Consider the following 18,705-nt stretch of genomic DNA (forward strand, 5'->3'; position numbering starts at 1 on the left):
CAGGCGAATAGCAAGACACAAGAAAAAAAAAAGTATGTGGCCTCGATATGTGCCAAACTTATTTTGCTACAATAGGGCAAAAGTTGAGATTAATACAGCCCACTTCTGATGAAATGATTCATGCAATAAATATGGATATAAATGTTTTGATTTCAGAGACTCAAATTCATGACATCATATCAATCTGGCCCATTCAGAATAAATCAATTTATTCATTATAAAACATAACAAAAATGACAAAAACAACCATGTGACAAGATATAAAAATTTCCAGTTTGTACAAAACATCCACCATTTGAAATGTGCACTCACTCCATATGAAGATTTCCAGCCAGGTTATTTAATTATAATACAAATGTTGACTCTTTCCAAAGTGTACAGTAGCTACAAAAGTTAAAGATGATCTTCTAATCTCTCTCGGTCATTGTAAAACAATTTGCCAGGTAAAGTACAAGTTTTGTCATCTTGTAGAAAAAAATAAAACAATCAGTAGGCTGATGGGCATAAAATTAGTAACAAAAGACTTGCAATTCAAACACAGAACTAGAAGTCAAGTTAATGAAATATTCACAGTGCTGCCTTCACATCAATAGTGTGAATTGTAAACATTGTTGCATATCATCACCCACCTTAATAAATACACAGAAATCCTCATTCATGCTGGCAGAACTTACATTACAAAAAAAGGGACACATGAACTCATTTATTCTGTGATCAATCAAGTTTTGTTACAGCTTGTGAGCTCAACTTTTCTCTGGTCAATCAACTTATATATTTCTGACATTTACAAAGATAAGGCAAAAATTCATTTTTCCCTTCACAAAGGATACTCTCTGTAGCTTTTCAAGTTTTAGCTTTTGTGATTTAGATATACAGAAGAGGCTTGACCAATTCAGGTGGAGCAAAGTAACATTTGATTAAAAGTAGCATTTGATTAAAATGGTACACATACTAATGTAAAATATACAAGGGCAAGGTTCACTGACACTTGGGCACATATAAACATCTGTACATACATTTAACAGAATACTGGGATGCTATTTTAAGTGATTAGATTTAGAAAGTGTCTGGAGGGCAATGGTATGATGTATAAAACTATGAAATATGGAAAATCAAAGCAACAAAAAATACATTTTAATTACAGCAGATGGTCAATGTTTATACCGGTGACCTACTTATGGAAATACAGCATGTAGGACTCATTTTTTGAGTGCTTATACCATTTACAATGGGAGGGTGTGGTTTTAAAGGTAAAATGTTGGTGCCAAGTACCAATCATTGGGAGCATAGACAATTTTACCGATATAAATGTTTACAGAAGCAGTTGTTATCTTGGACCACAGACCTACAAATTCATCATTAAATTTCAACTCAAATATCTATAGCATCCTCCTGCTTTTATAAAGCATGCTGTTGGAAACTTTGTGTAAACAGGTCTGTGATGGGGGTGGGGGTGGGGGGCTTCTGTGTCTGATTGTCAAGGAATACCAAAAGCTCCAAAACACAATTGTACTTGCTTTGTTGAAAAATAAATAATCCCTTCTCAGCTTTACCATCCAAAGCACATTGGAAAAGTTACAAAAATGAATATCCAACATATATTAAGAGCTTCAGTTGAATAACAAGTATCATCTGTGAGATCAGGACAACTGAGTAGTTGTAGTCTGTGACAACTGATGGCATATAGCATATAGGTATTGTCTCTTTAATTTACTTAGGCTTTAGTATGTTGTAACAGAGGCTCAAATAAGGATAAAAAGTGAGGTTTTTCATTATAACAAAGCTCCATTAATATGAAACAGTTTGTCCAGGACCACAGTGCTGTCTTCCGTGCATTAAAAATTACTATTTGGTTTCTTTCTTCTCCTTACCTGTAAACAGAGAGAAAGAGAGCGACACATCATTAGAAAATAGTCCTCATAAGGGGAAAAGTATCCATGTTAACTAGAGGAGTGGGTAGCAGCATAATTTCATACTATAGGCTTTAATGAGCATGCACAAAATTCACTGCATATGAATGATAAAAGTAGCAGGCAGGGCAAGGACAGAGGACTAGGTCAGAGGCTGAGAGGCAGGCAGAGTAACGGACCAAGATAAGCTGCTAGAGCAGTGCTGAGCTGGAGTCAGAGTCTGAATCAGGACCAGGGGTGAGGCCGGGCTCATGAGAACAGGTGCTTTCTTGAGCCCGCCTGTACTCTTGGTACTCCAGACGGAGAGCGTTGAAACGCGCCTCACTTAGGGAGCGGCTGTACTGGCAACGAGGTGGGTTGGAAACTTGTGGGCTGATTGAGGGAGACGGGCCTGGGAATGGCAGCAGGGAGAGGAGATGCATGGATGGGCATGTAATGGGCGAAGCTCACAATAACCACAGCACAAGGGTACAAGATGAACACGTGCTATACCAAGAAGCATTACACTCACTAACACATGCAACACAAAGACACTTTGTGAACAAAATGAATGTGGAATAAACAGTTCTCACCTTTCCTCTGTTGGTCCTGGAGGCCATCAGCAGAGGGAGCTCGATCATATCTGAGCTCCCCAGTGACCTTCCCAAAACCCATTTGTGAACGATCAAACTTTATGGCCTCCAGGACCTCCGAGTCCACACAGGCATCAGCAGAGTCCCACTCATAACTCTCATCTACTGATGTGTTCCTTCTAATGACAGACATACAGAACAAATGGTGAGATAACAGCACTGACAACAGAGAAAAAACTACAAAATCAGTGACATTTTGGCAACATTCAAAAATCCCTATGCCAAGAGGACACTCCAGAGTGTTTGTTGTTAATGGCCAGGTGTGGAGGTGTTTCACCTTTTCGCTCTTCGTAGCTCCATCTCAGCTCTGTGGCGCTCGCTCTCTTCTGTGGTTTCGGGGGAGCTGAGGAGGGTGGGAGTGATGGACAGTGACTGTCGGAGGAAACCCGCACTACCCCTGCCACTACTTTGGCTAGCGTAGCTGGCCCTCCCTCCCTCTCTGCCCTCCCGGAGCTCAGTCTCCCCTCCCCTCCCAAACACCCTTTCTGTCTCTCTGTGACTCTCTACCTCTCTTGCTGGGAAAGGGGCATGGTAGGGTGAGGGCCAGCTGTTACCCCTGGGCAAGTATGATCTGGGAGGGCCTCTCCTGGGGTCCATGGGTCTCACACTCTCCATTCTGGAACCTGGCCTGTGTTGGTAGTGCGTCACAGGAATAGAGGAGGGCATGGGGACATATTTATGCTGAGCAGACCTAAGGGTGTCCTGATAAGTGGCAGGCCACCTGGAGGACTCTGGGAAAACAGTGGCTTGTCGGCGTGGATCGGAGGGTTCCAACCTAGTGGAGATTGAGGTTTGTCTGGGTGGGTACATACAAGGAGTGAGGTAGGAAGGGCTAGCTAAAGATCTTTGTGCATGGTGAGGTCTCTCCAAGCTCCCAAAGCTGGGGCGCCTGAAGGGGACATACTCCCTCCAGGAGGGGCCTGGCCTGGGAAGGGAAGACGGATTGCGACCCAAACTATAGGACTTCAGTCTGGCATCTGGGTTTGGAAACTCATCCCAGTAACATTTCTCTGAGATGTATGTCCTTGGACTCTCAAAGTGTTCCCATTTTTGTGAGCCTAAGCTGATGGATTTCTTGAGGAAAGGACGAGGCTGTCCCATACCTGAGAGGGTTCTACAGGGACCTATGCTTAATGATTTCTTCAGAAATGGCACAGGGGCTTGACATATTCGTGATGCAATATTATTAGTCCTGCTGCCCTGAGAAGTTTGTCTTTGGGATTGCTCTGTGACAGACTCACAACTGTCAACAAAACTCTGAGAATGTTTTGACACTATATCTGCCATACCTTTAGCTGCACTAAACAAAGTGTGGGCTGAGCTGGACCCAAGTCTTGACTGAGGCCAGTCTGTGGTTTTAGTGCTGTTCCCTACAGGAACCCTTGATTTCTCGTGATAAAGTTGCTTGCTTGTTAGTTCTGTCTTATCTGGAAATCTCACTTTGAGAGCTGAATCTCTAGATTCCACTTGTAGGGAGTGTCTTAAATCTGGCTTTTTATTTGCATCTAAACTTGACTCTGCAGCCCTGACAGAATGAGTTTTCTCAAAGGAAACTGTCTTTTGGCTTGAGTCTTTTTCTGGGTTTTCCTGAACACAAACTTCCCAGTTCCGAGGAACGACATCTGGCCTTGCCACCAGAGATTGTTCTGGCTTTATTTCTGAACTTTGTGCAGTGGTGTCTGCGACTCCTTCATCCACGGGTTCATCCACACTCATTTCAATGAAACCTGGAAGGCTTAAGTATTCAAGAATTGCACTTGTCTGCAGTGGGGACATTTTGGGAGATGGGGCTGCAGGCTTGGCCTTGAAGGACTCTGACATTCTGGGGACAGAAAATTGGGACTGGTCACTCTCACACTCCTCTACAAGAGTTAATGAAGAGATAGGGCTGGGGCTATCTGAGAAAATACATTTATCACTCCTCCTGGAGCGTGTTCTCACCCCCTCTCTCTCTAAGTCAGTGTAAAACCCTGAACTCCTGCGGTCATCCCTGCCATGATCCTCTCTATCTTTGGCCTTTGGCCCTACTTTATTCTTTCCATAAGGTAAGGTAGAATAACTGGAGGGACTAGGATCCCTTCTATCTGTAAAATCTGTTTCCACTTCTCTCACAGGCTGAGTAAATAATGCAGCATCAGTGTGAAGCTGAGCTGGACTTGCCGACCTGTCACTATCTACTGGTGGAGTTCTGACATTCGAGTCCCAACGCTGAGTACGATAACCATATGAGGTTCTTGGCCTTAAAGCAGCGCCTCCATCCTCTGCCTTTTCCCTCCAGACCTCCTCAGCCATGGACCTCTTATGACATATATCTGGTTCTCCGCCAGGACTCTCTGACCTGGCTCTGTCTGACTTTCCTAGACAAAGAACAGGTGGGCTTTCTGAGGTAATGCTAGGGGAGAGCAGGGTGTTCTGGGTAACTGGAGAGTGAGACGAGTCAACAGGGAGTGAGTCCTCTGTAGTTTCCCGACCACGTGTGTGAGGATGTTGGGACCTGGGTGAGGTGGTTTCCCGTCGACTTTGTATTGGAATGATGCTGGTGACAGATGAAACAGGGCTAATGTCCCACTGTATACAAGAGGTAGGGAGCCGGTCCATAGGACTGCTTGTATTCCCAAAGTAGCAGGCTCTCCTATAGTCAGAGACCCGACTTGTCTGACCTGAGGACCTGTGTTTTTGTCTAAAGGTAATGTCTTGTGGTTTCCATATGGGTTCCTCCTCTGACCTGGCCACATCTCTGTGAGGACTTTCTGTCTTATTGGACAGACACTCCTCTCTCCCGTGCCCTCGAGTCCTTTGATTGGTGGTATAGCTTTCCAGCTTCCTCTCTATTTCTTCCCTTTCCTTTGCCAATTTGACACATTTGCTAATGCTGTCCCTCTCCAGCTCACTGTCAAGCTGTGAGATCAGGGTACTGGCATTAGTTAGCTGGCTCTCTCTGTCCATAGGCTGGTAGCTGGAATGGTGTGGTCTGTCTCTGTCTCTATCCAACAGCCTGGTTCTCCTACCCAAACTAGGAAACAGATCTTCAGCGTGGCCAGGTATACGGTATTTTCTTAGGGAATCACTTGTTTTTTTCTCACTGTTGTCTGAGTAGAAGCTGGCCCTTTCTAAGAGGGCCTCTGAACCCTGTTCGTCATCGGAGTAGAAGCAACCATGACGAGAGAAGTTTCTGGCCATGGCTTTTACTCTTCCAGGGGAAGAGGGGGGCCTGCTCAACTCGGGGACATCCACAGTAAGTGGGGATTCTTTTCTCTCTTCCTTGTCAGAGCTCAAGATGCTTGACTTTGGAGAGTCCCTGAATGATGTCCGGTTGCTCCCAGTGCCACTTGCACCACCATTACTTTGCAGGATGTCCTTCTTCAAGTTTTTCTTATTGGAAGGGCTGGAACCCTCTGGCAAGGGTTTGACGATGAAGCGTCCATCTGGGCCTCTAGAGATGGACTCCAGAGCAGTTGGTGAGGGGGCCTGAGACCCGAGGTGACTCTCAAAGAGAGTGTAATGAGGTGGTGGAGATGAATTGGACAGGAGTTGTTTCCGCTGGTCCTGGTATTCCCCACGGCTGCCTTTGTCAAAGGAGGAACGATCAGACTGCGAGGAGGAGGAGTTGGGGAAGAAGGGAAGGGGAGGACACAGCTTCAACTTTAGGACACTGTCGGGGCTGTGAGAAGGCGAGCGAGCTCTGAGGACAGAGGGGAGGAAATATCAGATCAGAAGAATCAAAACATTCATAACTTGTCATAAAACAAAGCCAAGAATAAGTGTTACAGATACAGTACAAACGGTTAAATTAAAAATGCATAAATAGAAATTGAAATACAGTGTGAGAAAATGATAAAATGTCATGAGAGATGGGTGCTGGTAAAGATGAACACTTACTGTAAAGATGGACTCTTCTGGAGGGCAGAGGGGAGATCTGAAAAGAAAAAAAACAATCAAACAATGGTAAAACTAAAAACAACAAAATGATGGGATCATGAAAAAGCAGTCCACTGAAATAAGGAGCGAAAATATGATGGTGGTTTAGGTTTACCAACTCTATATTCTCAAATAGACAGACAGACAGACAGACAGACAGATAGATAGATAGATAGATAGATAGATAGATAGATAGATAGATAGATAGATAGATAAAACTATATATTATTTCCTTTATTATCATATCTATTTTTTGAGGATTTTTTTTGTTGCCCACAATGAGGATCTAAGTTGGGGTGTCATGTTTGGTGTAAACTTGTGGGCAGTCCTTTGAGACTGTAAACAGTGATACTGGGGTTTAAATAAACTTGAACATTTATGTCAAGCAACTTTATGACAAGCAATCAGACATTAATTACTTCAGATTAAAAATTAGCTTGCTCTGAAAACAACTGTTTGTGGTTTCCAATTCTATTCTTTACCTTCTCTTCTCTTTCTGCGTCGACGTTGTCTTCTGTGACTCATAAAACATGCTGTCACCAAGGAGAGGATGATAGCCACAAACAGGAAGCACACCCCACCCAACACACCAGCCAACAGCGGTTCAGGAACAAACTCCAGGAAACTTGGGCGCAGGGGGTATATTTCCATACCTGTAGATAAATCAGGCACTGACTCAATACTGGTGGTTTAAGATAAAATAAGATAAGATAAGATATTCCTTTATTAGTCCCACGGTGGGGAAATTTTACAAATCACAATTGGCGCTTTTCCACTAGTACCTACTCGGCTCGACTCGCCTCAACTCTACTCGCCTCAGCACGGTTTCGGTGGTTGTCCATTACAATTGAGTACCACCTCACCGTGGGTGGAGTCGGCATAGCAAGACGGCACACCGTCCAGCTCCCTCTGGATTCTTTGGGCTGCCACCAAGCACAGAAAAGTCTCCAGCTCTTCATTTGACCACGATACCGGTTTGCTTGCCATTTTCCGACGTTGCCAACTCCAGCGATGACCAATGCGCATGGTCACTGTTGCTGTTTTTTTTTTTTTTTTTATTTAAATGCCGGGTTTAGTTTTCGTGAAGGAGTCGCTCTCATGTGTCGTCACTCCCTGTCCAATCAGAGGCCTGCATGACATTTACGTCACATTTCAGCTCAACTCAGCTCGACTCAGCTCGCTTGGAACCCTGGCCGAGTAGGTCCCAGAATAGTACCTGCTACCAGGTACTACCACCTAATGGAAAAGCTTACAAACAGAGTAGAGTCGAGCCGAGTCGAGCCGAGTAGGTACTAGTGGAAAAGGGCCAAGTGCTACTTATAAACAATGCTAAATTCTGGAAAATGGTGTTACATAATAGAATTAAACTTAAATTTTGATTTAAAAAAACACACACGCTATGTACATGCTGAACTAAGAAACTTACCCAGGGTGGACACATAAACAGATTCACTGGGCTCACTGAGTATTTTGTTGCTACGAGACATTAGCCTCAGATCATAACTGGAGTCCTGAGAGAGAAAAAAAGATTAGGAGTTTATTGTGCTCAGCTCTAACAGAAAAATAAGACTGTATTTTTAGTACATTTCAAGCAGCAGTAAGAGCAGTGTTTTTTAAATGAACAAAAGATGAACTGGGTAGTTAGCATGAGCAGCAATAGCAACCATGCTGGACAGACAAAGACAAACTCACACTCAGCAGACATTAAAAGGAATTTAAAAGAAATGAATCTCATAGGTAACAGAGAAACTGATCTTTACCCTCAATAGTCCTTGCACTAGTAGTTCACTCTGGTTGGCACTGATATTGCTGCTGAGGATGACCCACTGACCCTGGTCCCTGCGGGCCTGTAGCACGAAGCCCGTCAGTGGAGAGGACAGGGCTTCAGGGGGTGACCACTGCAGGAGAATGCCTTGACCAGTCCGGTTGGCTGACAGGAATATGGGAGGGTCCAGGGTTGGGAGAGCTGTGACCACTGGTGGTGCGTACGTTGGCACAGCTGATGAGGATACCCAAGATGAGCTAACACTTATGCAATATATGCAGCAAAACAAACAGAGTGTTGGATACAGGAGAAGGAGAAATCAAACAGATTATAGTTTAACATGCACAGACCTTGAGTTCGCACAGAAACAATTTCGCTGAAGGGTCCGGAGCCGAGTTTATTCTGAGGTAGGACACTGAACTGGTAGCTGGTGCCTGCCAGTAACCCAGTCACCAGCAGGTTGTTTTTGGATGTGGGGACAGGCAAAGATGCCCATTCATGTTTCCCTCTGGATGCCTGCTTGACCCTGGAAAGAAGGGTGAACAAGAAATATATAAACACCAGGATACAGAGCAGAAACACAGCATCACCGATTGTTGAGAACATATAGTGTTACTGACCAAACAGTAAACTTCTGGGTGTATCCACCATCAAAGCCAGGCACCCAAGACACATTGGCCTGGTGCATCTCAGTGGTGACAGACACTGAAGACACAGCATGAGGACTGGTGCCTAAGGGAAAGAGAAGCAGTGCTCTATGTCTGGGCATGAAGACAATCCAAGTATACACATTAAAATAAAATTCTAGTCGAGTGTAGTACCAGATGTAACTATGCAGAAATGCACTCACCCAGCACCATGACTACAGTGCCCGCACTGACAGTGGCAACACGATTTGTAGCCAGGCACTCCCAGCCCCCGTGGTGGTCTTTACTGAGTGGCTGCAGCAGGAGGGAGCCATTAGCCAACACAGTGTATGGAGAGAGAGGAGTAGGGCCAATCTGCAAATAAGACGTCAAGAACATGTACAAATAGATAGCAGTTGATGTCACGGGAGCATACACAGACAGTTTATTTAGGTTCTTCAACTAGATCTGAGTGGAACGTCCGTCCTGTACCTTGCTCCAAGTTATGTTCGGGGCAGGGTCTCCGTTAGCTTCACAGGGAACAATCAACTCTCTGCCCACCTCCTGCAGATACTCAGGTCGCGGTGAAACTTGAAATGACGGGGGGTCCTTGAAAAGGGAGAGAGAGCTTTAAGTCTACCCATGTTTGACTGTGAACATTCACAAGAAAGGGTTTTCTCTCTGACTGATGGTAGAGTTGTGATGGTCAGCTTTACCTGCAGAATGACTTGGGTAGGTTCAGACTGACCCATGGTGCCATAACTGTTGTAGGCAGTGCAGGTATACATGCCCACAGCATTATCGTTGGCAGTAGCTATGAAGACTGAGCCCTCAGAGTTCACCATCCAGCCTGGGAACTGAAGAGGTCAAAAGAGGGAAATTGTATTTACAATTACATAGGGTGATTCACAAAGCATGTTTTTTGGTTACAATATGAGACAATTTTAATTGTATAAGACATTAAGTTTCCATGTCTCATGACTTACATTGTCAAGGTTCAAACTGTCCCCATCTTTGGTCCAGTTGACGTAAAGCAGAGGGGGATCAGCTTGGACGGGGCAGACAATGACCCCCTCCATGCCAGCTGGTAAATATGTTTCTCTAGGCATTCGGCCGACTCGCGCAGGATCTATGACAGAGGAAGAAGAAGGAGTCAATTACAATAAAAAGCTTAACAGGTGCTGTGTCTCATAGCAAATTAAACCCTTACGTTTCACTTTCAGATGTGCAGAAGCAGAGGGTGGGGTCAAAATCCCATTAGTCGGAATGCAGGTGTAATTGCCGGCATCTTCTGGGATGAGATTAGGGATAAGGAGTGTGCCATCCACCAAAACCTTGACTCTGGACTTAAGGGACCTAAAGCCGAAAGACATGAGACAAAATGAGCTCTGCATCTTCATGAGGTGATCTAAGAATATATATTCAGATGCGATGCTTTAGAGATTTTTGTAGAATAAAAATAGATTGTTCATAGTGGTTGTATATTTGACAATGACCTTGAATGATGTCATCTTAATCTGTATGGCAATCTCATTTGTCTCAGGTTTATAGACTGCTCATGATCCTCTCTTTTAAATGACTTACCAACAATCTAATTAGACTCAATTGTACTGGCAGCTGCTGCGGAAATATGCCTGTGAGATTGGTGCTCTATCCTTGGCATGAGAACATTCATAAAAATCAGTATACCTAATTTATTTGCTTTACTGTATACCATTGAAGGAAATAAGAATATTGTCATAAAGTGTGTCTGAGCTGATTGAAAAATGAAAAATCCACATTAAAGACTTAGGACTGTGGATAGTGCCAAGATGTTCACTTACTCAATATGGTAAACATTCTGCCCTTGTTTCAACCACTCATAAGTGAGATTGGAGGGGTAGGCATCGGCCTGGCACTGCAGAACTGCATCCTGGGACATGTTGAGAGTGGTGTCCTCTGGTGAGATGATGATGATTGGAGGACCTTTTTGGCAAGTTGAGAGAAAATGTGAGTCACCATGACGTAAACTTTACGCCTCTCTATAGGCGATCTGTCAACAACGCTGAGTCACATAAATGTACGTCAGTGATGCAGTCAGTAATATGAGGATTAATGGAGAGATCAGCCCTGAGTGTAGGTAAGTCGTATGGATTCTTATTGCAAATGCAGGGGATGGACTGTAGGCGGCAGTATAGACTATGTAAACCAGAATCGGAAGCTGTTTGCTCAATATGATACAGCCTTTGAAAAGGAGTACAGAAAACAATGTTATTTAATCTGCCTGCCAAACATATGTAGAAAATGTTGCTTTCTAATAAAGTAAAACAGAGTCTTGTTGTACACACCATCACACCATATGCTCAATGAGAGTCAGGCAGAGATTCTTCCTATCCCAGATGGTTAGAAGACAGTTGAACACTGACCTTTGACCTGCAGCTGGGTAGAATGGGTCAGGTTCCCCTCTGAGTTGGACACGTGACATTTGTACACTCCTGTGATATTTCTTGTAACAGTGGCCAAAGACAAGGTACCATTGAGCACCTAAAAGAAAGGGAGGGGTGGTGAGGAAATATTAAGAGGTCTGAACAGATGGAGAGAGGAAGGAGAAAGCTCAAGAAGCTGTCAGCAGTAATAACCTTTGGGCAGGTCTAGAGAATAAGGATAGTATGGATAGGAAAACAAACTAGTTGCACTGGAATATCAAAGCAATAGTTCCTACATAAAGTTGTAATATTTTATCAAAGCACTGCAACGGCCATCTGCCTCACCTTTATTTTTTCATGCTTCTCAACTGGGCTCTCATCTTTATGCCAGACGACAGTTGGTCGAGGGTTGCCGTGGGCTCCACAGCTGAGAGTCAAGGAGTCTCCAAGCAGAACCTCCACGAATGTCGGCGGGGTCTTGATAAACACAGGTGGTGCTAGAACAAGCAAAGACACAGATGAGACACTTGTTTCAGTTCAGAAATTATTCATTTGTAATGTCTACTGAGCCGTTACACTGGGCAGAACTACACAGCTAATGTGACCTTTGACCCTGGCTGCAGTAGCTGAATGTTGAAAGAGGCTATATTTTACCTGGAATCTGATCCCCGCATCTGTCAGTAGGACAATGTTTTCAAAGTCCCTGTTAAAGCACATTTCGCCTGTGGTAGAGTGGGTGGATCTTGGATTCAACACTACCGGGGTTTGTGGTTTGTTTCCCACTGGGGCTATCAATGCTAAACATGCATCCATTGTACTGAGGCCCGTTGGATAAAAGTGTCCATCAAGCCATCTTTATCATATATCATCATTCTCTAACTACATGTCTCCATGACAAGCTTGACTGTGGGATTACCAGACATATTCTGTGGTGAAAATCTATGAGAGTGTAACACAGTAAGTGCTCGGATGTAATTATATCATGTGTAACAAAGGTGTGCAGTGTTGATCCGTAACTTGATGCAACACATGTAGGGTTTCGTACAATTGGATTAAATCCCCACTTTCCACTCACAGAATTACCTGGGGCATGGCTGGTGTCAATGTGTGTGGGAAAGAGACAAAGGAAGAGAGAGTGTGTGTGAGAGAGAAAGAAACAGAGGCCATACACACTGTCTGTATCTATGTGTGCAGTTATTCTGCAAACACACTCCTTTGTTGACATCCGTTCACAGACGGCAAGGCACAGACAAAGCCAAGATGTGATCACCATGTGCAACATGGACCATTACGCAGTATCCCTTGACACACTACAATAATACGCCTCAGGAAATGCCCCATGCTGCGGCCGTTCTAAACATGGACAGTGCCAGTGACAAGCAGCAAAAGGAGCAGCTCCTGACTGCCCAAAAACCCCACGGTGCTGCACCTGTGATGGAGAGGAAGGTCCATGTGCCGTTGCGAAACTCGTCCGTTTTACTCTCCAGGAAAAGGATGCGGCATTCGAACCAGCCCTCATCTTCCAGGGTCAGCCGCTCCACCAGCAGAGAGGCACCCCGGGTCAGAGATACACGGCCTGGTGGAAGAGGAAGGGAGAGAGAGGGGGAGAGAGAGAGGGAGAGAGAGAGAGAGAGACCTCGGGGTCAGCACACACACAGCCAGACAGGCAGAGTCAGCATGCAGAGGGCTTACCATGCAGAGGACACAGGCATCCAGTGTCAAAAAGGCCACAGTCAAAGTCAAAACTCAGACTTTAAGCTGGAGCTCAAACCCATGCACATTGTGGACGCGCACACACACACACAAAAGTATGGCTTTCATGTGTGTAGCAAATAATCGACCACATAATGACTTAACATTTTTTGGTCCCATTATGAAAATGGGAGTAGTTTACAAGAAAGACCAGTGGCCTTGGGTTACCGAGGGGTAAATACATGAATCACTCACGCGACGGTTGTGATGATGTGCAAGATTATAGCTGAAGAAGACGTCCTATCATTTGGGCTTCGTGCTGCGGAGGGCAGAGCCAGGACGAGCACGATAGGAATGCCTGAACGCAGCTTTTATGAAATTACCAAAATAGCAAATGTGTTCTTTAGTGTAACATTTGTTGCCTTCGTATTTCAGAGAAATGTCAGCTGAGGAAGGATTTCTACGAGAGATGCGTTATGAAATGAACCACCTGTTTTTGTTTATCAAAGAGGGAGATTTGGCAAAGACAAACACCACAGAGCATAGCAGATGCACAGTATGAACTCATGACTGCACGAGCACACATACGCATGCATGCACACGCACAAACACACACACTCGAGAGCACACGTATTTCTAGCACACACACTCATACCCCACCCTCTCTCCCCCTCATTCTATACTTCTTACAACTCCTTGTCAGGCTTTGAAACTTGATCTGTTGGTTGCCTGGTGACTGCAGCCTGGTTTTCAGGGTACTGAAGTTACCCTTCCCTGCCCACCCCCCTTCCTTTTATTCTGTTTCTCAATGAACTCTTTTTACCCCTTCAATCTCAGGGCTTTAAACGACAGGAGGATGCGTGCAAGGGGGAAACACACAAGTTGCTCATACCACAGACTAGCCAAAGGAGTTTGAAAGTAAACAAAGAAACTGTGGGGAAATTTTCCAGCATCCCATCATGCTAGTTTGCAGCTAACAAGCAGCTTAGAGGATATAAGCTTACAATAATGTTTGTTAGAGGCAGGCACATTCCTCTGCCCTGAGTTAATGAAAACCCTGTTTACATACGGAGCACAAAGTTTAAAAAAAAAAAAAATAACCTGCACTGACTATTTTGAAGGGGACTTCTCAAAGGACAAATGAATAACCATGAGGTAGAAAACTAAATTATAGTTCCTTCACTGAATCTTTTTTTTTTTTTTGTGCGCCTTGAAGTTTGGCACCTGAGGTCATATCCCCACAGAGTCAGATTTCCTGAATATTCAATATTCACCCTTGAAGTGATGCAGCAACAATATCACAAGGAACACAATACCCTCACTATTCAGTGTTGGTTTCACTTCAGACAGCAGTGGCTGGAACAGAGCCTTGGTGGTATGAAATTCATTTACCTAAAACACACAGCCTCAAGACAGGGTGAAACAGCACACCGTGGTTAAAAAAGAGACAACAATGGCTAACAATTAACCCTGCATTCCAGACTGGGGCTGTTGCTGCTCTTAATAGTTGGGTTTAATGATTGACTGACCTCCTAAAAGACAGGCCATGCCTTTGATGGGCGGTGTTCAGTTAGAGTTTCCATAAAACAGAGCCTCTGATTCCAAGTCAGCATCATTTAAACAACTGGGCACAGCTCAGAGAGAGGAAATGTGCATGCAGATGATAACAGGTGTGGGGAAAACGTCAGGCATTCTGTCTTCTCATCTCTCTATGAGTGATCCTCCCTGAGCTGCCCATTTCCTATGCGCCCTTTTCCAGTTGCACACGGAATTAACTCCGCAGGCAAAGAAGAAAAACACTTTCACGTGGAGCACCACACACACCCTCTTTAACACACACACCTAATCCCCTGTGGATGGATATTGTGGGATATTTTGAGCTCATTATGGCTAGCAGAGCTTCTTGTAAAATTTTGTGCTACGATACAAAAATACAACCTGTAGAATTCCCAGTGGTGGATGAGCCTTTCACCGGCCATGTGGGCTCAAAAAAAGCACGTGGGTGCACATACATGTTGATTTTCAAAACCTGGTGTGCTGCCCTGCCCCTGCCTCTGCAGGGGAATTCTGGTTTCACCGTCAAACACTTAACCCTTTCTCTCGGCCTCCATCCCGTCCATCACTACAAAGAGACGGCAGCCCCCCCACTCCTCATTCTCTCAGGTTGCCATAGTGATGAGACCAAGAAAAACCCCGGACTGGGAGTTTAGATTTGAATTCAGTTGCTGTAGAAACACAACGGGGCCAAACACGGGCAGGGGAGGGTCGATCACACAGGGGGTGGGTTTGTACTGGCAGAAGATTTGAAAAATTACAAGTGGGGAAAAAACACATGTGGAGATTTAAATAACAGACAAATGGCTCGTGACACATCGAGCAGCACAAGGGGCCGAGAAAGAGGACCTTGTTTTTGTTTCAATCTGTGCACAGACAAAAAAAAACAAAAAAAAAAAAGCTGACGTTGAGTGACAAATGTTGTTTTATTTGAATTTGAATATTGCATCTCTGAACTTGGGGTGGAATCTCAAAAAGGCACACAGCAGGTGCTCTGCACGGAGGATGTCAAAGGGGAAAATAAGCATCGAGTGCCCCGGTTACATTTGTCCCTGACGCATAGATATCAGCTTCAAGGCACACTATGCAGTTTGAAAGGGAAGGGCACCCCAACCTTGTTATGATGTGGTAAGGAATGATGAATGCCACTTAATTATCAAAAGAATACAACTCTTTAACCCATCATAACCCAAAATATAAGAGCATTTTGCTTCATGTGTACATTTGACAACAAAACAATACATTTTATTTAAAAGTGTTACATTAATTCAATGGGCAAATAGTCTTAGCATGAACCTGAGGGGTTCGTGCCACGACTGCCTACATTCCTCAGCCTCATCCTTAACATTAGTAAACAAAATGGTGTGCATGAGCATTTGAAACTGCATAGTCTGCCTTTAAAACCTATTTAAAACCTGCAGAATACTTCTCATTCATTGGAGTCTTGGGAATTATTCCCATTTACTCACATATATATTGAAACAATTGAAGATGAGATGGAAAATCAACAAATCAACAAAGCCACCCCTGGTCTGACTCCAAGAGGAACTGAAGGAGAGGTTACATGGAGGTTACCCAGAATGTGTGCATCGATAATCCAGTGACTACAACCAATGAGAAGTTGACCTTTCTGACCCCAGCAAGCCGTAACCCTCAAGCAGACACATTCATCATCCCCCCCTTGTTCTACATTAGCACAATGTCCACAATTCCTCTCTGAGAGCTCCCACATCTTTTGACCCTACGCGGGACAGAGGTTGAAACAATAGCTGTCGCTGCTCCTTTCTCGTGCCTGCTCCTCGCTGTTTTTTCCCCCGACAGAGCTCACATGACGGCTTCAGTCTACCTTAAAATGAGCCCTTGTTCCAACAGGTCTTGCTGCTGTGCAGCCAAGGGGAAAAAATGGAAACACTAATCCATTGGCGCTGTGTGAACCTCTAAGACTCACCCTTCTTCACATTAGCAAGAGTCAGGTTCTCTCTCCCAGTGGGGGGCAGGTTAGGAATCACTCAGCTTTTGAAGCGGTGCCACTGGCGCACTGCTAGCCATGTCTTGTGGTTTCTGTCCTCCAACAACAGGTTTAAATGTAGATATATGCATGAGGCTTTTTATCACACACACGGATGAAATCACTGCAGTGCAACCACACTAAGTGCAGCACACATGACTTTAATTTTACCCAAGTTATTGTCCTCAACCTGGGATGTACTTAGGGTTGACAACAGCTCAGCTGCATGCAGTAAAGTGGATTATCATATTGCTTATTGTGTTTTTTTTTTCTCCAAGCTGATCTAGTCAATTTTTGCTTCTTCAGCCTCTCGCAAATAAAGCAGTGGGATCAGGCTTTCATTACTGCAAGGAAGCGGAAGGGACTTGTGATTTTTGTGGGGGCAGTTCCCATTGCTCCTTATTGACATATAGTAATGCGTGGGGTACACTGAAATTCATATGATACAATAGCAGCGGCAACTATGGAGGAAGACAGATTATTCTGTTTGGAGAGGCATCACCGCTGTTTTCCTTTGTCCATCCTTATGTGCATAAGAGAGCCAGGCAGAGGTGCATTGTGGGATGTGTTTTGATTTGAATACAATCATAAGTCTGGGGCCGGCCCCCTGCCTCTGACAGCGCGCCCCTCCCTCTCCCCCAAATTTCTCTCTTCAATCCTCCTGTCTCCCTAATCAGTTTAACCCTCTTATGAATAGCTCTTTGTCGTGTGATAGATTACAGTTAACTCTGTCCCTCTTGCTCTGTCCGGCTCTGTTAACCCCTGCACCAGCAAGCACACACAGCTTACATGCCAGCTCCAGCACAGCAGCAGCTCAGCTAAACACCGGCCTCTTCAGGCATCACACACTCAATAATACAGCAGCTCCTCTAGCTTCATCACTAGGTATGCATTCCAATATTGTGCCTGCTGGCCCAGAGAGACTTAGAGAAATGTTTGACAGCATATATATGTTCATGTGTTTCATGTTTTCTGAAGGAACAGATGGTTAAAAATCAGAAGTTGCCTAAACCACGTGTTCTCAACAAATTATAATAAACCCCAAGTAGAACTAATTATATATTTTTTCAATGAAGCAATCAATCAGTCTAGTGCCAAAAGAAATGACAAATGAGTTGTCCAAAAAGGGTTTCTTCAGCATGCTTTGTTAGTCTGCCCACCAACCAAAAAAATCCCAAAGTATTGATTTCATAATGACACGAACAGAGAAAAGTGAGCAAATCTGAGCATTTTTGCAGCCATAATCAGTAAGTATTGGTGTTTTTACTTGATAAATGACAATTACAATTAATTGATTATCCAAATTACAATCAATTAGACTATTCCGCTGATTGACTAATCATTTCAGCAGTACAAATATTATTTCCTTGTAGTGCTCAGACAGTCCCTTACAAAGTATACCCAGTCAGCCATAGTTATACATGCACACCCACTGCATGACACTGGAACTAATCCCTTCCTCTATCTATGAATCTGGCCCATGTGACACACCTAAGGCCTGGTGAGGTGAGGTAACAGGCTCTTTGTAATGACCTGCTGCTCTCAGCAGAGGAACATGAGATTTCCCAGGTTACAGCCATCCATTCTTCTCTCATTGTGTCACTGTTTTGGTACAAATCTCCCTGGTCCAGTTGTGGTAGAAAAACTGGTTGGTGATGGATGAAGGTAATCAGTTTCAGCTGCTACTTTTCTTTTCCCCTTTTTTGTTTTCAGTGTTGGCAAACACACTCATGTTTGCAAAAGCTGGCCAATCTATAAAAGTTAAGTTTAAGGTTTAGTGTGTTAAGAGTGCGAGCCGGTATGTTACTGTGTGTGGTAAATCCAGTCCTTAACTTCTCCAGTGCCCAGAGCTCATACTGGGAGAGTGATGGAGGCCCACTGTGATCTGGGGATTTGCCCATTGTAGCTCTGGCCTCGGGTCAGACTCCCCTCCTCACAGTCTCTACACATTTACTTCAGCACCCGGGGGACATTTGATCTAGCCCTACAACAGTAACCTGCCCTGACACTGTGAGACTTGAACATATTTTCCCAACAAATACAACTCAAGCAGACTATAACAGTGTGTCAGTCAGAATTCATTTGGCTGCTGCCTCTTTGTTGTGAGCTGACTGATGTTCAGTGCTCTGGGGTGAGCTCGATGTGAGACAGAAACAGAGAGGGAGAGGGATACGGGTACTAATACCTGCCCGATT

At 44.3% G+C, this 18,705-nt stretch overlaps 1 protein-coding gene across 1 annotated transcript in view; it reads right to left on the reverse strand.

The window, feature by feature from the left end:
- Positions 1-183: 183 nt before the first annotated feature.
- Positions 184-18,705, reverse strand: part of igsf9b (immunoglobulin superfamily, member 9b) — a 31,404-nt gene continuing 12,882 nt past the window's right edge. The window contains exons 4-22 of the mRNA XM_030060438.1: positions 12,686-12,832; positions 11,602-11,753; positions 11,257-11,374; positions 10,675-10,816; positions 10,062-10,207; positions 9,838-9,980; positions 9,568-9,708; positions 9,344-9,460; positions 9,076-9,226; positions 8,846-8,957; positions 8,576-8,751; positions 8,221-8,459; positions 7,887-7,971; positions 6,943-7,113; positions 6,422-6,458; positions 2,820-6,224; positions 2,483-2,661; positions 2,090-2,301; positions 184-1,871 (exon numbers count right to left, since the gene is read on the reverse strand). Coding sequence (XP_029916298.1) covers positions 2,102-2,301; positions 2,483-2,661; positions 2,820-6,224; positions 6,422-6,458; positions 6,943-7,113; positions 7,887-7,971; positions 8,221-8,459; positions 8,576-8,751; positions 8,846-8,957; positions 9,076-9,226; positions 9,344-9,460; positions 9,568-9,708; positions 9,838-9,980; positions 10,062-10,207; positions 10,675-10,816; positions 11,257-11,374; positions 11,602-11,753; positions 12,686-12,832 — 5,861 coding nt within the window. The 3' untranslated portion in view covers positions 184-1,871; positions 2,090-2,101. The remainder of the gene's footprint in view (positions 1,872-2,089; positions 2,302-2,482; positions 2,662-2,819; positions 6,225-6,421; positions 6,459-6,942; positions 7,114-7,886; positions 7,972-8,220; positions 8,460-8,575; positions 8,752-8,845; positions 8,958-9,075; positions 9,227-9,343; positions 9,461-9,567; positions 9,709-9,837; positions 9,981-10,061; positions 10,208-10,674; positions 10,817-11,256; positions 11,375-11,601; positions 11,754-12,685; positions 12,833-18,705) is intronic.

The sequence above is a fragment of the Myripristis murdjan genome, chromosome 9, assembly GCF_902150065.1.
Source record: "Myripristis murdjan chromosome 9, fMyrMur1.1, whole genome shotgun sequence".
In the NCBI taxonomy this organism is placed as follows: domain Eukaryota; kingdom Metazoa; phylum Chordata; class Actinopteri; order Holocentriformes; family Holocentridae; genus Myripristis; species Myripristis murdjan.